This window comes from Heloderma suspectum, chromosome 1, assembly GCF_057233095.1.
Source record: "Heloderma suspectum isolate Gila_16-S chromosome 1, 16-S_ref, whole genome shotgun sequence".
NCBI lineage: Eukaryota > Metazoa > Chordata > Lepidosauria > Squamata > Helodermatidae > Heloderma > Heloderma suspectum.
The window spans coordinates 51,356,959-51,382,179 of NC_139458.1; the positions used below are offsets into that span (position 1 = coordinate 51,356,959).

The window sequence follows — 25,221 nt, forward strand, 5'->3', positions numbered from 1 at the left end:
AGCACTGGGAGAGGAGGTTTTGGACCCGTGGCCACTTACTTGTGGGGTGCCACAGGGTTCCATCCTCTCCCCGATGCTATTTAACATCTATGTGAAGCTGCTGGGGGCTATCATCAGGAGGTTTGGGGCGCAGTGTCATCAATATGCGGATGACACGCAGCTCTACCTCTCGTTTAAATCTTCACCAAGGTTGGCCATAGAATCCCTGTCCAAATGTCTGGAGATGGTGAGTGGCTGGATGGGGAGGAATAGGCTGAAGCTGAACCCTGACAAGACCGAGGTACTTTTGGTGGGAGACAAGAGGAGGCTGGGGGATGTTGACCTGGTGTTGAATGGGGTACGGCTACCCTTGAAAGACCAGGTCTGCAGCCTGGGGGTCATTTTGAACTCCCAGCTGTCCATGGAGGCTCAGGTGTCAGCTGTGAGCCGGACAGCGCTGTATCAACTCCATCTGATACGGCGGCTGTGCCCCTTCCTTCCCGACCATCTGCTCCCATTGGTAGTACATGCCCTGGTCTCCTCTCGTTTAGACTACTGTAATGCGCTCTATGTGGGGTTACCCTTGAAGATGGTTCGGAAACTGCAGCTGGTACAGAACGCGGCGGCTCGCCTGATTAAAGGCAGCCGCCGGCGAGATCACATCACTCCAGTGCTGAAGGAGTTGCACTGGTTACCAGTTGTTTTCCGGGCCAAATTCAAGGTGTTGGTTTTGACCTTTAAAACCCTATATGGTTCCGGCCCAGCCTATCTTAAGGAGCGCCTCCAGCAGCACCAGACAGACCGCTTAACAAGATCAGCCTCGGATGGCCTTCTCTCTGTCCCATCAGCCAGGACAGCTAGACTGGTGGGGACGAGGGAGAGGGCCTTTTCTGTGGTGGCCCCCACTCTGTGGAACTCCCTCCCTGGGGAACTCCATCATGCCCCCTCTTTAATGAGCTTCCATCATGCATTAAAAACGTTGTTCAGGCAGGCATTTGGGGTGGGTTAGGGTATTTTAGAAAATGTTTTTATTGTAGAATTTTATTGTTTTAAACTATTTTATTGTATGTTGTACATCGCCCAGAGTGGCTGGGTGACCAGCCAGATGGGCGATTAATAAATTTAATAATAATAATAATATTTTTCCAGCAGGTATATCCAAAGTAGATTACAGTAATCAGAATAAAATACATTAAAACAATAAATTTAACAGTAACTGAATAAAAAGCAGCATCAAAAAACAACTAATGAAGGAGCAGTTAAAATAAAACAAAGAGCCTCCAAAGGGTTAGTGTAGGAAAGTTTTGATAACTAGTTGGGATCTGAGTAAAAGTTGAGACTAATGTGTCTGACTTGCATTCATAATGTATTAAAACATTTTAAACTTTATTTTTGTAGCCAGGTGGATTATCGAGCAAAACTATGGGCTTGCAATTTTTGTTACCAGAGAAATCAGGTAAGATAAAATGTATATATATTTTCTTCCAAGTAAATGTGTTGTAGGAATGAGATATGAGTGGTAGCAATATGGAGGACGATAAAGATCAGTGTAGATAATTGTGTTTCATAGTGGGTTGTGTTTGAAATTTTCATATAGTTCAATCACTTTCTCTTCTAGTTTCCTCCTACATATGCTGGCATATCTGAGATGAACCAGCCTGCAGAACTCTTACCTCAGTTTTCTAGTATTGAATATGTAGTACAGGTAAGTACTATGATAATAATCCTTGGGACTGTTGAGCAAGCAAAGTGGCAGCTTGGATTGGGCTATGATGACCAGTGGGTCGTCATATTATCCCAGTCCATGAAGGTTGTGCCTCCAGCGTCGTAGTTGAATACAGTAGGCCAGCGTTATGCTTTTAGCAACAACTGGCACCATCTGATGTGGTGTAGCATAGAGCTATTGTGATGTTCAGAAATGGAAGGAGCATGGGTATTTCTGGGATGACAGCCCAAAGATATTTTGGCTACCATGGAGCTATCACTGTGGATGCTATTCTACATGTCTGTTCTAAACATATTGAGTGCTAGGCAGCATACCAGTAGAGCCTTTGTTGTTGTTATTTTTTGTTTGCTGAAATATTTTTGGGATTGTCTTTTTAATAATAAAAGAAACCCACTTCCCTCCTTCCCAATTATACAGTTCATGATAGAATATCTATCTATACCTATACCTATACCTATACCTAATCTGTCTCTCTCTCTATATATATATACATCAGTACAGTCCTGAATGGCACAGGACATTGTGTCTGGACAAGTCAATGCATTAGAACGTGCTAGACACAACAGCATAGTGAAGTGGATGCAACAACTCTGAAGCCAGCTCTATGAGTATTTCCATAATGGCATTGATCGGATCCAGTCTGGGGTAGTTGCTTACCAAGGCTGTGTCCTGACTTTTTCCAGTAATGTTAATACTGCATTGTTGTTCATTTTTACTTAAAGCGTGGACCTCAGATGCCTTTGATATTTCTTTATGTTGTTGACACTTGTATGGAAGATGAAGATTTGCAAGCTTTGAAGGAATCCATGCAGATGTCATTAAGTCTCTTACCTCCAACTGCTTTGGTGGGACTCATTACATTTGGGAGAATGGTGCAAGTTCATGAGCTTGGCTGTGAAGGAATTTCCAAAAGTTATGTGTTCAGAGGGACAAAGGACCTGACTGCAAAACAACTTCAGGTAAAAACAGATTAATATTAAAAATAGTATTTCTGGTTTCGAGATCACTTTGTCTTGGAAGATGAAAGCAGAAAATTTCCACATTATTGAACAAAGTCTTACAGTTCAGGAATTAATGGAAGGTTTCCTTATTGTATTCTATGAGAAGACTTGATATTATAAATTTGTTTCAATTTTTTTTAAAGTGAAGCCACTTTTTTAAAGGACACTAAATGCATAAGAAATATCTCCTTGGAAATGTTATTATTAATTTGCTGAATATCAAAGTATATTCAACGTTATCCTGTAAAATATGCTCTTCACAGGAAATGTTGGGACTTACAAAAATGAATGTTTCACAAGTGGGTCGTGGTCCTCAGGTACAGCAGCCACCACCATCTAACAGGTATTTATTTTAATGAAAAATAAAAATGTACAAAATTGTTTTACAGCAAGCCCTGTTTTGTAAGTTTGCAATATAACTGTTAAGTTTAAGATTTGAAGTCTCCCTCTGTGCCAGTCTGCCATTTGTCATCACACCTACTACTCTTGTGGTGGAGCCAAATCCAGCTCTCACTTTTTATCAGAGCTGAAGCCATAAGAACCAGCATCAACTGCCAATAGTGAAGGACTTACCCAAAATCATCCTTCTATTTTTCTGCTTTGAGATTTTCAGGGGATTGGACAGGCTACAAATAGAAATGAATAAAACATTTTTGTGTATTGTTAAATAGTAAATTGGTGATCATAATGCACTTCTGTTAGTCAAAATGCTTTTTACGGGCTACAGCTCTACAGAGAATTTCAGCTATTAAATTTAAAGCGCATAGTACAATGAATTATTTTTATTCAGGAAGTTCTGCTTATGAATATCTTGATATGGTTGGATGCTTGTTTGAGTAGACACCAGCAGTTTTGTTTTTGGTATTCCAAGTAAGTGTACCTGAGTTTACAATTTTGCTAGCTTGATAAGCTACTAAGTGAGTGTTAATTCCAGATTTGAGAAATTAGGATTGTAATGAATACATTGCATATTTTCCAAGACATTAAAGTTTTTAAAATGTTTAGAGCCTGAGTTAGGCCCCTAAAAGCAAACTAGTACATTGAAATGAACTGTAGATGGGTATTGGGTTTGGATGGTCTTAACATATAAATGGTCTAGAATCGTTTGAGAAGTTTATGTAAAAGGATCTCTGTCTAGCTTACTCTTTTTGCTGTCTCCAGATTCTTACAGCCAGTACAGAAAATTGACATGAATCTCACTGATCTTTTGGGTGAACTACAGCGGGACCCTTGGCCTGTTCCTCAAGGGAAAAGACCTTTACGATCTTCTGGAGTGGCTCTTTCCATAGCTGTAGGGCTACTAGAGGTAACCATTTCTCTCTTAATATGTGCCTGAAAGTTCACATACTTTCTTGCTTGTGTAAAGGAATACAGACCTTTCTGGGTTGCTTTAAATTGTTGTGAACAATTTTAGAGAACTTCGGCTGTTGGGCAGTATAGAAATGTAATAAATAGATAAAAGTTAAACCAATGTGAGTTTGATTTAAAACAGGAAAATTCTGAGGATTGCTTCCTCTAATTGCCAAAAAGAAAGAAAAAGGGAAATGGGCTTTCCTGAAGCTCTTCCTGTTCAGCTATTTCCTTTTACAGTTGCAGGAAAATTATTACCACGAGTACCAAATACTCTTGATTAGAACTGTCTCAGCATTAATGGTACATGGCATTCACAGTGTAATCTAGAACATGATTAAGCAGTTCTAAATATCAAAGCAATATGACTTCAAAAGACATCTTTTTACTTCTTGACTTGACAAATATTTATTATCCCACAGTGTACTTTCCCTAATACTGGTGCCCGCATAATGATGTTTATTGGTGGACCAGCTACCCAGGGACCTGGGATGGTTGTAGGGGATGAACTTAAGCTGCCTATAAGATCTTGGCATGACATTGAAAAAGACAATGCCAAATATGTTAAAAAGAGTACAAAGGTAAGAGCACTGGATACATTTTTTGATTCTGTAGTTTAAAAAATGTGTTTGGTGAATGATGTGGAATCTGGACTTAATTTTTCCAAAGTCTCCATATTTTCCAAAACCTAAATTAAAAAAACTTTTTTAGAGTTCAGTTGTGTCCCTAGAAGCAAACTGATACATTTCCATCAACTGTAGATAGATATTGGATGTGGGTGGTATTAACTCAGTCAGGGAGGCATTAGAAATGCTGGAAGAAATAAGACTGTGGCAGAAAATAAAACCCTGGCATCTAGTACTCCCCCATTTTCCCTGTAATTTCTGTTGAAACTCAGTGTGATGACATCATGTGTTCTTGCCCCCTTCCAGGGGTAGCCAACTATGTGGAGTGGGCAAACACACAGTGTGCTAACAGCTACTTTGCTAGTAGGCTAAAGCTTAATCCAGATAAGGCTGAATTGTTGATGATGGGTGGGCAATTGAACTAGAAGGTGTTAGACCAAGTGTTCTCAAAGTAGTTACACTCCCACTAAAATAGCAGGCTTAGAGCTACGAGGTGCTTTTGGATCCAGTTCTGTTTCTTGATGTTCAGGTTAAATCTGTTTTTTGTTTCAACTGTACCTGATGTATCCTTTCCTGGGAAATAAGGGGCAGTATCCAGTGTGGCGCTGCGCTCCCACCAATTCTGTCACACCCCCGCCGATTGTATTGCACAAGTGGGACCCATTGCTTGTGCAGTGGAGATTTAGCACTTCCGGGAGCGACTGGAAACTAGTGGAAACGCTCATTTCTGGAAACGGGACGGGTCAGTAGACCTCGTGTAAGGGAGCTCCGCCGACCTGTCTCGATTCAGAAATGAGTGATTTTGCTTATCCTGGGGCTTCCTATAGGAAGCGTTAAATCTCAGTTGCGCAAGCAGTGAGTCCTGTTTGCGCAATGGAATCAGCAGGAGGGCCGCTTGCACAACGGCCCTGTTGGATACTGCCCAAGGACTAGGCTACTATAATATATGCCCCGATAACTTTTATATTGGATTATTGCTATGCACTTTATGTAGGGTTGTTTCTGGGCTCAATTGCTGTTTTAGGCCCTATAGATATTTTGGACTTCAGGTCCCATTAGCCCTAGCCAGCATGGCTAATGGTCGGGAATTTTGGGAATTGTAGTCCAAAATATCTGGGGGGCACCAGGGTGGGGAAACCTTCATATAGGCTATGAAGGATTTGATCTACATGTTTTTGGAAGCCATCCAGACAACTTGTGATATGGGGTGGCTATATAAAGACAGTTAATAAATAATAAAGTTAGGTAAAAATATGTTTATATTTTGTTTAACTAGCATTTTGAAGCTCTGGCAAATCGTGCTGCCACAACAGGTCATGTTATTGACATCTATGCCTGTGCACTAGATCAGACTGGTCTTCTGGAGATGAAGTGCTGTCCTAATTTCACAGGGTATGTGTTGCCTTTTAAGGTAGCATGTGAAAACTTATATGGAGAAACTATGCTCTTGTCTGCTTGGGAGATATAATTTCAATGAATTTGTCAAGGAAAAGTCCTATATACTGGGTTGTATCTGTCCAATGATGCCATTCCGGTGACAGAAGCAATTCCATCAGTGGAATTCCCTCTCCTCCCCCACAGTCCCCCCCTCAAAATCTGCGGAGAGTGCTGGGAATCCCTCTGGAGCAGATTTGTGGTTGCGTGATGGGGTGCAGGGGGGAGGACAGAGGGAGAAAGCCCCGTTGCGGTAGCAAGCATCCACTAGCACAATCTTGAGTATAACCCATTGTGTGTGTCAAGTGGGCTTGCATAAAGTTGCCCCATTCTGTACATGGGAGCAAAGTTGTCATTACAATTACATCTTTTCAGTCATGGAACTGGATAGCAACGATAACCACTTTTAATATTGATAGGTCCTTTAATAAGAATGCCCATTTCCAGTATTCTGCTGTTTTACTTTTCAATATATAGGTTTGTACCACATAATGATTTACACTGTGCTCCTATTGTAGGAAGCAGTCTTAAAGTAAGCTTTTATCCCCTCCGAACTTACAATCATGTTAATGATGCTGGACAGGGGCACTGTCACAGAATGATAGGGCTGGAAAGTAGCATAAAATGAAGTCTGCTCTCTTGTCCCTATTCAAACTCTTTTATTTTTTTCTCCTCCCCTAAGCCACATAATTTATACTGCAGCGTGCTGCAAGCCTGAAGGGTGCACTGTGCTAAATCGGATGGCTACAGCTGGCTCAAACAAGTGAGCCAAGTAAAACAAACAACATTCCTTAAATTGTAGGATGGCTAACTAATCAGGGGTGGGAGGAGGAGAATGTCTTCTCACCCCAATTACCGTGATCAGTTAGATCTGTGTGCAGTGTCTATCCAGAAGGAAATTCTTTTAGTGCACACATCTACTTGACATTGTGCTTAATTTTGGTGTTCTTTGATGTTACAACTTCTTGTAAGAGTGGCATTTAAAGCGTGATCCTATGTTTTTTTTTGCTGAGAAGTAAGTTCCTACTTTGTTTAATGGGACTAAGTCTTAAGTAAATGTACACACGATTACAGCATTCCTATGCTCAATCATTGGATAAACTCTGGTTTGCATGTTAAATACTTCTATTGTTTCAGATTAAATTAATATTTTATGCATTTTTTCTGTTTTACAAACATGCTTCTCGCTATTAACTATGTCAGGGGTGCACAGAAGGTAGATTTTTTAAATCTCCTGGTAGTACATGTCATTGATTTATGATGATGTCATGATCGCTGTAGCAATTAAACAGTATAGTAAACAGATATATGGCAGATATTAAACATTGACCCTGAACCATAGAAGGTTAATTGAGGCTTAACTGTGTAACCCTATATGTGTCTATTCAGAAGTAAGCCCCATTGAGATCAGTGGGACTGACTCCCAGGTAAGTATGTATATGATTGTAGCTTATATTTTAGTGAAATTAGTTCACTAACTACTTCCACTGATGTCAATACAACAGACATGGCTAACTTTCTCTGAATTGCAGCCATTGGCTTGGATACTGAGAAGCACTGGTAGAAAGGGGTTGATGGAAGGTGACTTTCCCACTCCTCCTCCCCTGTTAGACCCTTGAGCACCCCCAAAAGCCTCTCCTGATTGTTGGGGGGTCCTCCTGAATGGGATGGGATGTGGCCTGGGGGTGGGTATTGCAGAAAATCGGGCAGAGGTGCTTTCTGTAAGCAGAGCTCCTTCTCATGGAAGGTGCTTATAACAGTTTTTCATCCCTACCTGGGACTTGATTTACCTTCACCACTCTGTTCCAGGTTCAGATCTTATTCTGGATAGCACTCCCGAGTGGTTAGGTCATGTGGGGGGTAATCCCCTCCCTTAGGTCTTGTTCAGACACCTCAGAATTACACCACACAAACCCAGTTGTTAGCTAAACAAATTTATTAACAAATTAACAAGTCAAATAGGGTAAGGGAGCAAACAAAGGATATACTAAAATGACAAACAAAACCTACAAGCTGTCCGCTCGGCTAGTTTGTGCCTCTGTCACTTACATACAGACTAAGGATTCCTAGGAAGGGTCCCTTGCACCTTTCAACTCCTTCATGAGGTTGGCTTCTGGTCCAGAGCGACACGGCCTCTACTTTCCGACAGACCCATCCCTCTCCAGTTTCCTGGCATGAACTTCAAAACTCCCTATAAGGGTAGCTGGGAAAAGGCAGAACGCTATTCTGCACATATCCACCTCTCACACCTGTGCCTTGTTAGCACGCCCAGCAGGTAGTAGTGAAGGAAGTATTTGGCCCAAGCCCCACAAGCCAGGAACTCCTAAATGTTTTGGCTTCGGCCTGGTTTTGAGCAGGCCGAAGCCAAAACCCCCCACACCATAGTCTACCCTATTCAGGAGGGTCCCTCAACCCTCAGGAGAAGCTTTCGGAGGGAGATGAGGGGGCAGGAAAGCCACCTTCCAACCCCTTCTGCTGGCATTTCTCAGGATCCAAGCCATTTATGTTTAATATGGTCTGTTGTGAAATATATGCCTTAGTGGTGCCCACTGATGCTTCAGTCCTGGTGGCCATGTTTTATTACTGCGTTATGCATGTTCATGAACAAGTACTATCAAAGAAAAGTCACCACATACAAACTAATACAGCAGTGTCTCCATAGGTGCCACAGTATTTGATTACATGTCGCTGTTTTTAACATTTGCAGTATCATAAAGAAATATGATAGAATAGCAGGGCAGAGGTCTTCAAGGGATCTGTGGTAACCTGCTAAAGTGTGACAATTTAATGAGCAACCATGAATGACAGCATAAATCCTCTTTGGTGCTTTTAATATATTGAGTCCCCTACATTTTTGTCTTCATGTAGGGGTTACATGGTAATGGGAGACTCTTTCAATACATCCTTGTTCAAACAAACCTTTCAGCGTGTGTTTACCAAAGATGTGCAGGGGCAATTCAAGATGGGATTTGGAGGCACCTTAGAAATCAAGGTAAGAACTGGAATTTACTATAAATATTTTTAAAGACTTGGTGTTTTTATTCTATCACATTTGATCTTGTAGTTCAGAACTAACAAAATTATTGTAGTAAGGTATTATTATTGCTAGCAGTAACTGTTCAGTCAGCATTTCAGTTTAAACCTTTAGACCTAGGTTCTTAGTATTTTACTTTACTGTGAAAATAAGCTCTTCAATTTAGAGTGACTGTGATCCTGCATTCATTGCTTGGCAAAACTGTTATTAATTCCTTCCCCTACTGACTAACTTACACCATAGGTAGCTGGGTGTCTTTTATGTACCTTTGCAGACATAGCTCACCCTCTAGCATGGTGTAGTGTACTGATAAGTATATTTAGATTCCACTCACAACACGTATTGAATATTCAATAGACATTTTTCTCTGTTGCTGGAACAGAGGCATAAGGCTACAGTATCATTTTATCCTGCTAGAACAGCACTTAGGCAGCAGAGTATGACAACCAGGGAACAATATGTGTGTATCATCTGTACCACAGGTGCATGACCCGTGGCCTGCATGCAGCCCCTGAAGGCCTGTTGTGCAGCCCCCATGACTCCCCTGTTGTGAAATTCCTCCCTCCCATCCCCCGATGCCCCAGCTGCTCCCAGATCACAGCTTCTTCACTGCTAATGGCAGCGGGGAAGCAGTGCCCCTGGTTGGGTTGCTGGGGTGGCAGGGAGGAGGTTTCCGCCTCCTATTCCCTCAGTGATCCCGAAACAGCTTCCCCCCACACCCCGGCAATCTTGTGTAGGATTGTTGGGATGGTGAAGGAAGTAAAAGCCTCCCTGCTACCCCAGCAATCCTGAGCTTCCCCACACCCCGTGTGTACATTCGTGCGTGCATGTGTGACGACCCCACCCCCAGCTGATACCAGACCCAACCCTCAGGGCTGAAAAGGTTGTACAGGCCCAATCTACACTAGACATATGGAGATGCTGTTCAAGAAGGAAAATAATATCGAGGAGAGGCTGTAGCTTATTGGCTGAGGGCCTGTCTGTATGCAGAAGGCCCCAGATCTAAGCTCGGGAATTTCCACTTAAAAGGATCTCAGTCTCTCAAACCACTTCCAGTTAGAGTAGACAATACTGGGCTGGATGGACCAGTAGTCTGACTCATTACAATGTATGCCTTTGTGTAGTAGCTTCATATGTTCATATGCACAGAACTATAGGGCTCTTAGGGACTTCAGAGGTGTTTGTTCAGATCCTTGACATAAACCATGGTCTAGCGTCTCCCCGCTAATATTTGTACCAGATTATTTTACTGTGATCATTGATTTTATCATTCTGTTGTGTGTTTGCGGTTTTAAATTTTGTATGCTGCTTTGAGACTGTTTACCTAAAAAGTGGGACGTATTTTTTGTAAACAAATAAGATTAGCCTTCTAAAAGAGAAGGTGTGTTGTAAGTTAAAACAACAACAACACTGTATAGTCTGCTATAAACAGTGGGAAGGTGTATAAATGCCATAAATGCTTTTAATGTAAGGAATGTATTTAGTAAGGAATACATGGGCGATTTATGGCAGATCCAGTGAGGAGTTTAGGGCTGCACATCTGTACACATTTACCAGTCCTACTGAACTAAATGGGGCTTACTTCTGAATAGACATGTATAGGATTGCACTGCATGGATCCTAACACTGCCACCAAGACACAATTGCTGGCCATGCAAGGGACCCATTTGCAGCTCCTGAGATTCTGCAGAATTAAGGGAATTGGTTCTTTGGCCCCATCTCCTGCCCCCTCCCCAGCACCAATCTAAACTGAAATGCTTTGTGAAATGCTTTGGGCAAAATCTGCATTTTCTCAGAATCGAATTAGCTCTTTCCACAGTACATGTGGTGCTGTATTCCTCTGCTTTTGAAGTGTGTACGGGAATGGAAGCTGCATTAGTTGGGGTGGGGTGGGCGAGTCCCGCCACAAGCAGAAATGAACGTCAGTGTAGGTGCGGGCTGCCAGTGAGCGTAGGCTTGATCCCCCTCCCTTGCGTGGTCAACGAAGTGCAATGGAGGACTTGCTTACGAGTAGATGTTCATGATATACCCTGTATACCCCATATTCACACACACATGTATGAGGCGGGCAGGCAAGCAGGCAGCTGCTACTGCCCAGAGACTGAGCAGAATGAGCGGGAGTGCAAGAGGCGCTGAGAGCAGAGAGCGCGGAGCCGGCAAGGAGGCAGAGCGACTAGCACGTTGTCTTTGATGTATATTAACAGCCCAATCAATAGGCTCCCCTGCCCCCCAACATGGGCTCAGTGAAGTGCTTCTGAGTACACGTGCATGAAAATCATCCACCCTGGCATCCACCCTTTCTTAGCTGCGCAGCTTCGAAGCAACAGGAACCCACCATTTGTCAGCTGTGCTCCTTCGTAGCTGCACAGTTTCAAAACAGCAGGGCTGACTCCTGTCTCCACTCCCAGGCTGAATAACCATTTGAAGTGAGAGGCAGCAATGTGGAACTGAAGGCAATGAGTTACTTCCGGATAGACATGTTCACCCCTCTCCTCTCCCCATGCCCCCACCCCATGCTACTTTCCCTTCCGTCAATCAGTGCCGCTTCCACCAGCCCGTGCCGGAGCCAGCTGAGGTCACACAGACTCCCAAACAGCACTGAAGCCACTGTGACAGGAAAATCCAGCACAAAATGAGTTTGAAAAAAACCCAAATTTAGGGCAAGAACGCCGGGCTAGCTATGGAGAACAGTGTGCGTCATCTGACACTATCGATTTTGGGGTGGAGTAGAACCGGAGGAAAAGCCCCATGCAAATGGGGCCTTGGAAAAATGCATGCAACCAACTGTCTAGCAGTGTCCTAGAGGATTTCTACACCAGCCTAAAATCCTGCATTTAAAATGGGGCTTTCCGCTTCCGTTTTAAATGCAGGATCACCACTGTTTACCTTTACGTGCGCTTCCGTCTCTGTAGATGGCCATTCCCATAGCATTATGTTTCCATGAAGAGGCATTACACACGCTCCAGGTTCAGCGATACTTGCTCCTGGGTTCCTGCCCCTTTCCCTCCGCTTGCACATTACTGGTGGATGGGGACTGACACGCAGACAGCCCTGCAGCGATCTTCCCGGGCCCCGCCTCCCTCTTCCATGCTTTTGGCCAACCGCTGCTGCTCAGCCCCTCTGCTGCTCCTCTGCTCTGCTGCCCCCCCGCTGTCGCTCTGCCGTTCTGCTGCTCTACCGTTCTGCTGCTCTGCCGCTCTGTTTTGAACGGGCAGGCTGAAAATGGTGAGGAGCCAAAATGGCACGGGAGCGGGAAGGCTGAACACCCATCAGACCTTCGTCACCACCTTTGACATCATGACCACCCCCCCAACAACCACACTCAGCGCTTCATTCACGCTGGGGAGAAATACATGGGGGAGACATGACGCTCCATTTGCGCATATCTGGAAAAATACCCCATTTTTTCTGTTTGAGGAAAACACGGGATAGGTGGGAGGAAATAGTGGAATAATGACTGGACAACGACGGCGTCATGTAACGGACCTGCACAATTCAGTGAGTGAGCAAACATGAATGCGCAATGAACTTGAGGTGTAGAGAACCCCCGAGAAGCTGTTTTGCTTTTAAAAAAAGTCTGGCTGGTTCTGCTCCATTGTGAATAGAATAGCTGTTCATCTTCACTTTTCCAGGAAACATTGCTGTTACTAGTAAAGCATATGTGTAAGTACAGACTGCCAAGCTGTAAGATTATATCACATTCTGTAGGAATATGTTGATGATGATATTCTTTTTTTGCCCTGTAATCTGTGTAGACCTCAAGAGAAATAAAGATATCTGGAGCTATTGGACCTTGCGTTTCACTCAATTCTAAAGGGCCTTGTGTCTCAGAAAATGTAAGTTGATTAACCTGTAAATCACTTTGATTTTACTGCTTGATCATACAACCTGTACCTTCGCCACTTTTCACACATGAAATACTATAGAAATGATGCTGTTGGTCAAATACCCTAAATATGTTTTGACACTATTAAAATCTTGTATAAAATACTATTATTAGCATGTTGCCATTTTCAAATGTACAATTTTACAAAGCAATTGTGATCTTTGTCTTTCAGACTCTGTTTTACCACTAAGTTGTGTGAATATTGTCTGGCTGGCTTACAATAATTATATCCTTTTAATCCAATTCTTCCTTCTCTTGCATAAAAATCCACTCGATCCTGCTATTTTCTGATTGGTTAGTCTGTGACTAAGCATTAGTGTGTATTGTATTATAGCAATTTCACTAGACAACTGTTATATTATACAACAGGGATGCAGAATTACTTTTGGGTTGGGGGCCAGATGAACCCCCCACCCAGCCCTCTGTGGGCTGTATGAAGTCAGGTGGGCATGCTCCTGACCTCAACAGGTGTGGCCACACCAACCTGACATCATTTGCTTCTTGGCCAAAGTGCTGGGTGGATCTTGCACCTGGTGCTTGAGCTGGGGATGAGGCTTTGCTGCACACAGACTTTCCTGGTTAGGGAAGCCCCATGTACAGCGAAGCTGAGCCAGACTACCCCTGGCACTCCTCCAATAGGGAGCAACAGAGACTAGGCGGCCCTACCCCATCTTTGCGTGCCCTGCCTCCTTCCTGCAAGGGGGCACATGAAGGAGATGCAGCTAAGTCCCCTTCGCTTCTCCAGCAGAGGAGCAAAAGGGACCCAGCCAGCTTTGCACGCCCCGCCTCTCTCCCTGATTGCAGGAAGGAGGTGGGTTGGGCGAAGCAGAAGGGGACTCACCAGTATGTGGAGAGCGTGTCTCCCAGTGCCTGCTGCTCCTCATCCCCACTGCTTTCTCCAATCTCAGATTGGGGTTAGCTGTGGGGATGAGGGGGACTGGGAAAGTGGCCACCTTCCCTGGCGTGGGCAAGTCCCAGTGCCGCCTCCCCTCATCCCCCTGCTGCTATCTCTGATCTGAGATGGGAGATTACAACAGGGGAATCCCCACTGTTATCTCCAATCTCAGGAGATAGCAGTGGGGGGATGCCCTCTGAGGGGATTCCTCTAGGAGGCAGGGCTTGGAGTAGAACCCCAAGAGGCTGCACTGGCCTGATTGGGGTGCCCCCCGGGATGGAAATTCCATACCCCTGCTATGCAAGCACACATATATCTCTAGCAGGTGCTCTAGAGATTAAAAGGCTGGGATAGGCACCCACAGTTGAGGATTTTTATTTGTTTAGCCCTTGTGGTGCCTCTTGGGTTCAAGACCACCCAAGTTCTCTCCGACTAGTTCTGTTTTTCCTTGGATATGTGCCAGTAACTTCTTGCTTATTGGCAGCATAGTGGCCCATCGTTCTGTTTAGCTTTCTTCACTGCTGTTATGTGGCATTCACTTTCTTGCCATGTTAGGATACCCCTTCATGCATCTGATGAAGTGACCTCTGGTCTGTGAAAATTCATGCTACATTAACATTTTGTTGGTCTTTAGAGTGCTTCAGGACTCTGATTTTTGCTATGATAGACCAGCGCTACAATTCTAGGCATTCTTACTTGGGGGAAAAATGCTAATTGAAATTAGTGGGACTGGCTTCAGAATAAATGTGCTTTGGATTAGGCTACAACACAGCTAACCCTCTGGAATCTTTATGGGGATGTAATCCTTGCCTTACAGGATTTTAAAAATGAAATCTTTAACTACTCTCTCTTTTCATCCCTTTGAAGTTACTGGACAGCAGCTGCTGCTGTTTGTGCTATCTCAGTAGAGAGAGCAGCAAAGAATCTGTAACAAAGATACAACTTTATCTAAATAACTGAGCTTCTAATGCTCAGTGAGAACCACAATATGTTTTCAAATGCATTGTACTAGCTTGTAGCAAGCTATATTCTTTATTAAAGCAATATTTGCAATCTTTTTGCAGGAGATAGGAACAGGAGGTACATGTCAGTGGAAAATTTGTGGGCTTAGCCCTACAACAACCCTAGCATTGTATTTTGAGGTGGTTAATCAGGTAAGAGAAAAATCCAAGAGCATGCTTTGTTCAGAACAGGGTAAAACGCCACACTGTATCCTCACAATTTTATGGACATAGGTTTTGGTACCATTTCATGTGAAGATAAGACTAATGGTCAGTCACATGCCTTGACTTGTTTTATGAGCAATGTTATGTGAATAGGTATGCTAATAACATTTGTTAGTGGCAGATATCAAAAGACTGAGAAATGTGATGTTCAACTATGATTTGTGATTTCCATGGCACACCTTCCAGTGTTGTATTTTTTTTAAATCCCTACATTATTGATAAGTTGTTCATAAGAGAGGAATTGGCACATCTTCAGTTTACAGAAAAATAGGGTAATTGTGGTATTATCAGTATGATTGTACCATTAACTAAGCATTCTTTCAAAACACTTATCTCTTCAACTAAATCAAATAAAATTAATGATGAATAAAATGCTATGTTTAGGTTTTCAGTACATTGCAAAAAAGGATTCCTTGAAGGATTGTTTTTCTAGCCTGGCCTGCAATATTTTAAAAGTAACTGTACATATAAAGAAATATTGAAATTGGGCTTGAGTGGAAATAGCACTTGTGGTCTATACAAGGTGTTTTCTTCAAAGTGGTGGGTGAATGAGGTGGTCATGTTTGACCACTTGTGAAGAAAGAAAAGCAAATTATAGTGTTCCACAGCTGAATTATGCCCATTTAATGAGTTGCACTGTAGTATGTTGTGCCGTAAGACACCGAGCAGTGGTCCAGGAAGTCCCTGGCATATCTCACCTGTGCCATATAGTCAGTAGGTGGACTTAGGCAAACCATCGTCATCAGCTCCAGCCCCCCATCTGTAACATGAGGATAATACTTGTCTACCTTACAGGGCTGTTGAAAGGATTACACAGATAATGTATCTGAAGCACTTGGACACTCTAAATTTCTATATAAATGTTAAGTATTACTATCTTGTCCCACCTACTGTGGGGTAGGGTGTGTTCTTGATGTTGATTAAAATCTGTTCCTGGCCTGATTTCAGCTTTTTATATTTTCTGTAGTATTTTTTCTATTTAAAGTACTCTGATTTGGAAAACTGCTCCAAGTTTGGATTAAATTATAGCTAAAGAATGGGCAGTAAGCTTACTGACTTGCATGTTTCATATAGCAGACATTTGTACAGCTCATTACATTTATTAAAGTAGCTTCTGTTAGAGAACTCCTAATTTTAGAGGAGATTGTGGCAGTGATGGGGATCCTAATGTGGTGATCATTCTACACAGTGTTCTTGTTCCATTTAATCTGTTCCTCTTTTCCCTTCAAAACAGCACAATGCTCCAATTCCTCAGGGTGGACGGGGTGCAATCCAGTTTGTGACTCAATACCAGCATTCAAGTGGACAGAGACGTATTAGAGTAACCACCATTGCCAGGAAGTAAGCCTTAATTTCTGAAATGTTGATCTAGAAATCTGTGTTATATGTGCGCTAAGTAACAGTATTGTGCTCAGAATACAGACCTGAGGTTGCATCCAGTGGTGGCTTTGCACTGATGAAATGTACTCCTGCTTGCCTAAGTCAGGGCACCTTGTTTTTGCCAATTTCCCCTAACCCTTGAAACCTCCTACGTTCCCTGAAAAGCTGTTCCTGAGGGTTGGGAATCCATCTGGAATAGTATCAGGGATAGTGCAGAGGAATGCAGTAGGTAAGGGAGTTCAGTGAAAACCTGGTACCCTTACCTTGTGTGAGCAGAAGTACTTTTTGCTAGTGTGAAGCCACTGTTGGAAACAGCCCCTTATGTTTTGCTGTGACTGAGAGAACCTCCAGTAGAGCAGCGGTGGGCACTCCATGGAATATCCTGATTTTTTTTTTTAATGGCATTTTGACACTGAAATGTGGTGGCAAATTGCTCTGTAGCACTACAGAGCGTTATATGGGTTAAATTTAGCTTGTTTGCAATCCAGCTAAATTTGACCATTTTAGTGCTCCGTGCTGCTAAACCCCCAAATCTTTTTTTTTTTTGGGGGGGGACCAAATTCAATGGTGTGATGTGGGGCCCCAATGGGGCAAAGGCCCAGGCCGTGTTTGCCCACCCCTACAGTTGAGCAATATTGCTTGCATATTAGTGCCAAAGTATCTGTTATGTGAAAGGCGTAATCATATTTAACGTGTCTGATTTTTTAAAAATAGCCGCTGGGTGTGTGTGTGGGGGAGAGCATGGAGTTCAGCACCCCATGCCAGATCTTCCTTCCTTCAGGGAAACATGAGTTGTTCATGGTTCTGCAAGGCCTGCTTTGGTATAATGTGCAAGTTGGATCTAAAAGGATTTTTATATTTGCTGTGAAATGCATTTTCTGTATATTTCATGGTTCTTTAACTGCATAAAGGAAACTTATGATTTTTCAGATCTTGGAGAAGCAACTTGGGCTTGGAAGTGTCCATTATTAAATTGTTAAGTCTTTGCTGCTCTCTGGCCAACTGTGTGCTAAAATAATTGCTATTCTTTTGCAGTTGGGCAGATGCTCAGACACAGATTCAAAACATCGCTGCTTCTTTTGATCAGGAGGCAGCTGCCATTCTTATGGCCAGACTAGCAGTGTACAGGGCTGAGACAGAAGAAGGACCGGATGTTCTTAGGTGGCTGGACAGACAGCTTATCAGACTGGTAAGTCATTAGAAATGCTTTAAATCTGTTTCCTCCCCAGGCTTAGATCTGTTCAATGTAGTTTATCCCCACTGGGATTGTACTTGGGGAGAAATCAAGAATGGGCCTTTAACCTGCACGCCCCCTTTCCGACCCTTCTCCGCTCCTCCAGTACTTTCCTTACTGTGGGGAGAAGGGAGGAACAAGAGAACTGGAAGTTACTGTGCTTAAATATATGCAGTCTTAGTGACCCTGTGCAGTTTGAACCCATTTTCTTTTGATCACAATATCCCACATGCTGCAGTTAAAAGTAGAAACTGGGAAAGCCTCAGTTCGTACGTGGAAGCTCTTAGAAGCACATGCTAGGTTGGATCCAGACGTTCCATAAGGAGAATGCTGCTCACAGATAGAGTACTCTCAGCCCCTGTAATGGAAGGGTTGGTAGGTGATTTTTCCCAATTTCTTTTCCCACCTGAGCCATCACTCAAAATACCAGGGGGCTGGGGGACCCTTTGGAACAGTGTGAGAGGTCATTCAGAGGCCTTCAAGGGAGGGTGGGTATCATCAAAAATCACTTCCCTGCTTCTCTTTTTTGAACCTCTGCTGGATCAAAGGCCATCGTGCTCATGGAAGGACTCCTTCTATGAACAGAAGGGCACCTTTGGATCCAACCCACTGGAATTATAAGCATTGTAGACTGTAGTGGATAGGGTATGAAAGAGAAGACCAGGGCAGTATTCTTTTTTTGTTTTTGTTAAATCTTCCAGTGACACTTCTGTTCATATACATATATGAAATAGACTAGTGGCACTTTTGTTGACATACAAATCTGAAATAGTTCTCAGCTTAGAAGGTGAAATGAACTTTAAAAACCCCTTTTACTTCCATTTTGAGCATGCTAAGGGCCAAACTAGAATCCGTCTATGACACCATCTGTGCAATTAGCAATTGTGTGAGCCATTATTTTAAAGTAAATAGCTGGAGTAGGCACCTTAATTTGGATAGGGATTCTAGTAAGGGGGCTCTAACCCTTTGCTCCCCATTGCTGCCCTCATCTGGCTTGGGGACTCCTGTGCCTGGTGTTTGCATTGGAAGGAAAACTCCTGTTTGCACCAATGAAAACTTTCCTTCCAATGCAAATAGGCCCAGGCATCTGATCTGGATTGGCTCCCTCTGCCTGCTAAACAAATATATATTTCTGAAAATGTGATGTGGCTGCAACAATGTGATGTGGCTGCAAAAAAGGCAAATGCTATTTTGGGCTGCATTCATAGAAGCATAGCTTCCAAATCCCAGGAAGTACTAGTTCCCCTCTACTCAGCACTGGTTAGGCCTCATCTGGAGTACTGTGTTCAGTTCTGGGCTCCACACTTTAAGAAGGATGCAGACAAACTGGAGAGGGTTCAGAGGAGGGCAACGAAGATGATCAGGGGACTGGAAACAAAGCCCTATGAAGAGAGACTGAAAGAACTGGGCACGTTTAGCCTTGAGAAGAGAAAACTGAGGGGAGATATGATAGCGCTCTTCAAGAACTTGAAAGGCTGTCACAGAGAGGAAGGCCAGCATCTCTTCTTGATCATCCCAGAGTGCAGCTCACGGAATAATGGGCTCAAGTTACAGGAAGCCAGATTCCGGCTGAACATCAGGAAAAACTTCCTGACTGTTAGAGCAACACGACAATGGAACTGATTACCTAGGGAGGTAGTGGGCTCTCCCACACTGGAGGTGTTCAAGACGAGGCTGGACAGCCATCTGTCAGGGATGCTCTGACTTTGATTCCTGCACTGAGCAGGGGGTTGGACTCGATGGCCTTGTAGGCCCCTTCCAACCCTACTATTCTATGATTCTATGATTCTATGTCACAATAGTATCAGAAGTAACTGAAAACTTAAGACCATTTTTTTATTCATCCAGTGCCAGAAATTTGGAGAATATCACAAAGATGATCCAAGCTCCTTCAGATTTTCAGAAACCTTCTCCCTTTATCCACAGGTGAGTAGCAAGGAATTGAAATTGGGAACGTTTTATATCAAGTATTCTGTATATTTTAACTTTAATCCTTGTTTTATTGTAAGATGTCCTAAGTGCTCTTGATGGACAGAAGAATGTATAACTCTGTTAATTTGCATATTTTTTAAAAGAGTTAAAGCTGGGAGTTCTGAGGCTATATGACATAACAAATTGAATCGCATTTCTCAGTTTATCCTTTTAACTTCTGTCCTTCCCACTTTTTCATATGGTGTGCTTTTAAAGTATATATGCGGTCTCTGATTTTATGTTTGTTCTGTGCCAGTACAATGGAAGCCAAATCTTGCTTGGTCTTGTGCAGGCTACTAGTGCAGGCTACCTTTGACCTTTTTCAGGGTCTGGCCATTTTAAAAAGGGTGCTTACACCCTAATAGAAAGTTTATGGGGAACTTATTTTGGGCACCTTCATCTCTCTCTCTCTCTCTCTCTCCTTGAATCCCCTTAAGTACCTGTAATGATTGGTGTTTTTATTGGCTTTTCATCTTTCACTGTGTTCTTCTAACTAATTGGCAACTCCCTGAATCTAGTACAACTTTAACAACTCTTCCAGCCTGTGCAATCCTTTTAAAAACCAGTGATCTTATTATCACATCATGTTAGGGTTCTGTTGCTATTAAGACTTTGTCTTTGCTGCCTTTCTTCAAGACAGGGGAAGATTAAGTGGCTTTTGATACATTAAAACAAGCACCTAATTAAGAGCTTGTAGTTATTCAGTTTAACAAAACGATTTATAGCTCAGTGTGATATATCTCAGAACAGACTGGGAGTGGAATGGCATGCATATGATGGATTTCTAGCATAAATATGAATTGCCATGACCCAAATGTTGGAGATATAATGTTGGATTGAAATTTAGGCAACAGTTTTGGCAGAACTGGAATTCGTTTCTGCCCTTTTCACAGCAACCTTTTCAGTGCCACCGCCACCCCCCCCCCCGCAACTCAAGGGGGCAAGTGACTGCTGAATGGGATAGACCAAGGATAGGCAGAAGGTATCTCCAGATGTTTTGGACTTCAACTCCCAGAAGCCCCTGCCAGCATGGCCAATGTTCAGGAATGCTAGGAGTTGAAGTCCAAAACATCTGGAGACCTACTTTCTGCTCGCCCCTGGGGTAGACTGTGTTGTTGGGGCCTGAGGGAAAGGGGGATCCCTAAAAATCAGGTGACACACCTTCTGTGAACAAAGCTAGAGGGGCTACCTTGAGGGGGATGGAGCAAAACTGAATGTTTTGTGCACAAAGGTCCATTGGGAATATATATCCCCAAATATATAACACAAGTGTATCTGAGGAATGGTTGGATGAGTTAACTTAGAAAATAGGATTTTAACAACTAGACTGGGATGGCCAAGTAGATCTCTCATAAAATATATCTCTTGAAACCCTGTGTAAAATGCCTTGGGAGTCAGCTTTATTTCACTGAGCACTGAAAGTCCCAAAGATACCATCATGTTTAAGGACCTATGCTTTGATTGTAAGGTGCTTTGTATATTGAGACACTATGGTTTATAGTAAACTATGCTTGAGGGCAACCTAATCTGAATGTGGCAGGCATCAGTGAAAAGAGAAAGGCAGAAAAAAGGTTTCAAAAAAGAAAACGTGTTTCTCATTCACAGAATATGCTAGTGAATACTGACATGTTAAATGATTTGAATTTGATGCTTAATAATAAGTATTTAATAATAAGTATTATGTTTTATTTGCTAGAAAAGATTTGTGTTTTCTTGGAGTTGTTATTGGATTTGCTTTGTTTTGCAGTTTATGTTCCATTTAAGAAGATCTCCTTTCTTGCAAGTGTTCAACAACAGTCCTGATGAAAGTTCCTATTATCGCCATAATTTCATGCGTCAAGACCTAACTCAGTCACTTATAATGATTCAGCCAATCCTCTATGCCTATTCTTTCAGTGGACCCCCAGAGGTATGGCAGCGTAGGAAGAGAGAGACTGATTTTGCTTATTCTTGTTTTGTTTATACCCTGTCCTGTCACAAGGCGTTAGTTTAGCTGATGACATATGTTAAGCAGGTAACCAAAGCATCTAAAACATATGAAGCAAAAGAATCATATGTGTGTTTAGCAGTTGCGACCAAATACACGCCTAAGCATTTTTTCTGTTGATTCCAGGAGATACTCAGGTTTGGGCTTCACATTGGGTGGAGGGTTCTTGCATCAACAGAGCTCCTGTTGGACCAAGATCCCTCCACCCAATTTCAGGTGATCCCCCCCTTGCATTGCAACCCCATCAAACAGGATCCTCAATTCTCTGGAGTGGTTTTTTGGGGGGTATAGGGGGCTGGGGGTGTGGAGAAGAAGGGAAAAGAAAGTTCAGCTCTGTGAACCTTCCACCTGCGCAGCGATTAGGTACAACTGGTATATCAAATGGAAAGCAATTTGACATAGATGAAAATAGAAGTGACAAATGGGAAAGATACAGGGAGGAAGAAATACTTCAGTACCTGACTTCATAATTCTAATTTAGAATATATTTTAATATAATTTGATTTTTGAACCATCATCCTTAATTCAAACTGAGAATGCAAGTTGATAGGCAGAAGTCTACAGTTTTTAGCTGGCTTTGGTGGCCAAGACAAAAATTGTAGTTGTCAATCCCTCCACCTGTCAAACTCCACCCTTGATATCAGGAAAAGTGCAGGGGTGGGGCAGTGGGAAGTGTGTGCTGCTGCTGGGTGATGCTGTCCGAAGGCTCAGGGGAGCTTTCAGACACCAGTATGCAACTTTCTGTTCCAAAGCAGAAAAGGCCAGTGGAGGAGAAAGGTTGCTGTTTCAGCTCTGTGTGATGAAGGCTGTTCAGGTGCCTTCACCATGCAGCTGCCAAACACGTCTTAGCCATCTTCCAATTATGGAGCTAGGGAGCTGGCGGAGATCACCACACAGTTGCTCAGACCATCCCACCCACTTTTGCAGCTTTGAAGTTGGGAGGAAGGCTGGCTTGCTCGTCAGAGCGATGTACCATAATCTTCATGGCTAGCCCGTTTGTTGAAGCCTGTTTATGGGGGTCACATTTGAGCTATGGTACAGGAGAATTTCAACAGTAATCTCTTTTAAATGTTGTATTATTTCCTAACTGTACTGGACTGAACTGAGTCTTGAAAAATAATTGGATTTCTTTATTCTGCATATGTAGTTAAGGCACCTTTTCCCCCTTTATGTTAGCCTGTTCTTTTAGACAGCAGCAGTATTCTGCCTGATCGCATTCTTCTCATGGACACCTTTTTCCAGATCCTTATTTATCATGGAGAGGTAAGATTAAGTCATTTTTGCTTCCATATCCTACTTTTTTTTTACATATCTATTAAGAATAATGGCTAAAACACAAACACCTGCAAATAGCACTACGTCAGAGGCCATTTCTAAAGCTGTGTTCCGTTTCAGAAGTCGCTTGTCATGTGCAGTTGCTTCTAGAAGACAAGGGCTCAGCAGCCCAGCTGTACACATGGAGCTCCTTGCAAAGCCCTTTTGGGTAGAGGTCAAGGTGTTCATCTTGAAAAACTATCAGGGCCATCAGTGTACATCACGGGTGGGCAACCTCTTTTCTCTCAAAGGCTACAATCCTTCAGGGGCACTCTTTTGGGGACTGCATGGTGGTAGCGGATGGGGCTGAAGGCAGCAGCAGGCAGGGACAGCGCCAAAAGTGGGCATGGCTTCTCTCTGCCTTTGTCTCTTCCTCCCTGCCCAGCAGACTATTGGGGAAGGGATAGATTGCTCTTGCCAGAGGTCAGAATTAATTGCTTGTAGAGAGCTTTTGAATTAGGCTGAAGACCACACGAAGCTAGACCAAGGGCTTCACATTGCCCACCTCTGCTGTACATGAATATTTTGTGAAAGTGTTATATGCATAAATCCTTATAACATGAGGCCCTGCTACCTGAGTTGCTACCTGCTGTGGTCATGGAAGAAGTTGCTGTTGCCAATAAACACATTCTTGAAACATTTTAGCTACTTTAACACATATAGTACTAAGTATGCAATGTTATGACTACCTACTATGGCATAGTTCCACAGAAGACATTGGGACTAGGCATCATGCATAATGGAAGAGAGGCACAGTGAACACTGAGGCCTAATAGAGTCACTGCTTGAAAAATGTGGAAAATACTGTGTATTATTCAGGACATAACGGAATTTCATAATTGATGACATGCTGTCAGTAAAAATATAATTACAATAGTAAAACTGGTCATTAAATCACTGCTAAAATTTGCATGGAGTGGCCTCCTCCTCAAGATTTCTCACTGTGTTGTTACAAAAACTCTGGTCTGTAAAGTTTGTTGCTTGAATGAATGAAATTGTGTGTGTTAAATTGTTACTCTATAGACCATAGCTCAGTGGCGCAAGTCAGGCTATCAGGATATGCCAGAGTACGAAAACTTCCGTCATTTGCTCCAAGCTCCGTCAGATGATGCACAAGAAATTCTTCATTCCAGATTTCCAATGCCACGCTACATTGATACAGAGCATGGAGGTAGTCAGGTAAATTAATATTGCTTCAGTTTTATGTAACCATGTTGATAGATGCAAGAGGCTACATCAATAGCGGTCTTGTCGGGAAAAACACCTATTTCATGTAATTGAAAGGGGTATGGATTATAACTAAACATCCAGCATGCTGAAATTGTGATGCTACTAAAGATGTGCTCCTGTAGATGTAATTTTAAGCTGCTTTAACATATTCCTGGCTCCAAACTGGTGTGATTCTTCTCATTTCCTCTGTCTGCGTAGGCTCCCAGTACATATCTTACACTCAGTCATGCATCGCACACTGCAGTGCTTGATTGAGGTGAGACCCTGGGATGATGAATAGTGACACTGCAACTTGGGAACGTGTTGTTCTGCTGTCACTAACAAGAGCAATGTATACGAATGTATGGGTAACATATTCACATATATAGCTTGTCTTCTGACATTTAAAGAACATGGGTGAGGATGACACATGTTAACACAAATGTACTGCCTAAGGAATTATTTATTTCTTTTGTAGATTTATAGTCACTTTTCAGGGTAAAACCCCTCACAAAATGGATTACGGTTGGCTGTAAAATACAAAATACATAATCAATCCCTAAAAACAATATTGAATACTTAAATCATTAAAATAACAAATAAAATATAACAAATAAAATACTAGCAGATTCCTTTGATTATAATGATTATGATTTTATTATTTTTATTGTACACCTTTGGAGATTGAAAACTTCTCCTGTCCCCATTTTGCCATCTCCTTTGAGCTGGCATCTTATAGTTTGTGTGGATAATTGCAAAACTGATGTATTGTAATTTGGATTAATGGATTTTATCACAGCTGCTCGTCAGCACTGCCAGTCTTATAGAGGTGGACAATGAGATTAGCACAGAGGGTCCACTTGTGAGTTGGAAGACCAAGCTATGCCTGGCAGATATTCTGTGATTTGTTTTGGGGGAAAGTGTGGATTTCATATCAATATGCAATCTTCATATACTGACTGAAAAAAT

General features: G+C 42.6%; 1 protein-coding gene across 2 annotated transcripts in view; it reads left to right on the forward strand.

Moving 5' to 3' along the window:
• The window catches only part of SEC23A (SEC23 homolog A, COPII component), a 55,050-nt gene that overhangs the window by 23,417 nt on the left and 6,412 nt on the right, over positions 1 to 25,221 (forward strand). For both annotated transcript variants that reach the window (XR_014789037.1, XM_084843116.1), the window contains exons 3-18: positions 1,378 to 1,435; positions 1,598 to 1,684; positions 2,428 to 2,664; positions 2,970 to 3,049; positions 3,868 to 4,012; positions 4,479 to 4,637; positions 5,959 to 6,074; positions 8,985 to 9,108; positions 12,906 to 12,986; positions 14,996 to 15,085; positions 16,392 to 16,498; positions 17,573 to 17,726; positions 19,620 to 19,697; positions 21,490 to 21,651; positions 22,906 to 22,992; positions 24,067 to 24,222. Coding sequence is in view for 1 of the 2 variants with exons in the window: in XM_084843116.1 (XP_084699242.1) it covers positions 1,378 to 1,435; positions 1,598 to 1,684; positions 2,428 to 2,664; positions 2,970 to 3,049; positions 3,868 to 4,012; positions 4,479 to 4,637; positions 5,959 to 6,074; positions 8,985 to 9,108; positions 12,906 to 12,986; positions 14,996 to 15,085; positions 16,392 to 16,498; positions 17,573 to 17,726; positions 19,620 to 19,697; positions 21,490 to 21,651; positions 22,906 to 22,992; positions 24,067 to 24,222 (1,921 nt within the window). In the remaining variant the exon portion in view is untranslated. The remainder of the gene's footprint in view (positions 1 to 1,377; positions 1,436 to 1,597; positions 1,685 to 2,427; positions 2,665 to 2,969; positions 3,050 to 3,867; positions 4,013 to 4,478; positions 4,638 to 5,958; positions 6,075 to 8,984; positions 9,109 to 12,905; positions 12,987 to 14,995; positions 15,086 to 16,391; positions 16,499 to 17,572; positions 17,727 to 19,619; positions 19,698 to 21,489; positions 21,652 to 22,905; positions 22,993 to 24,066; positions 24,223 to 25,221) is intronic.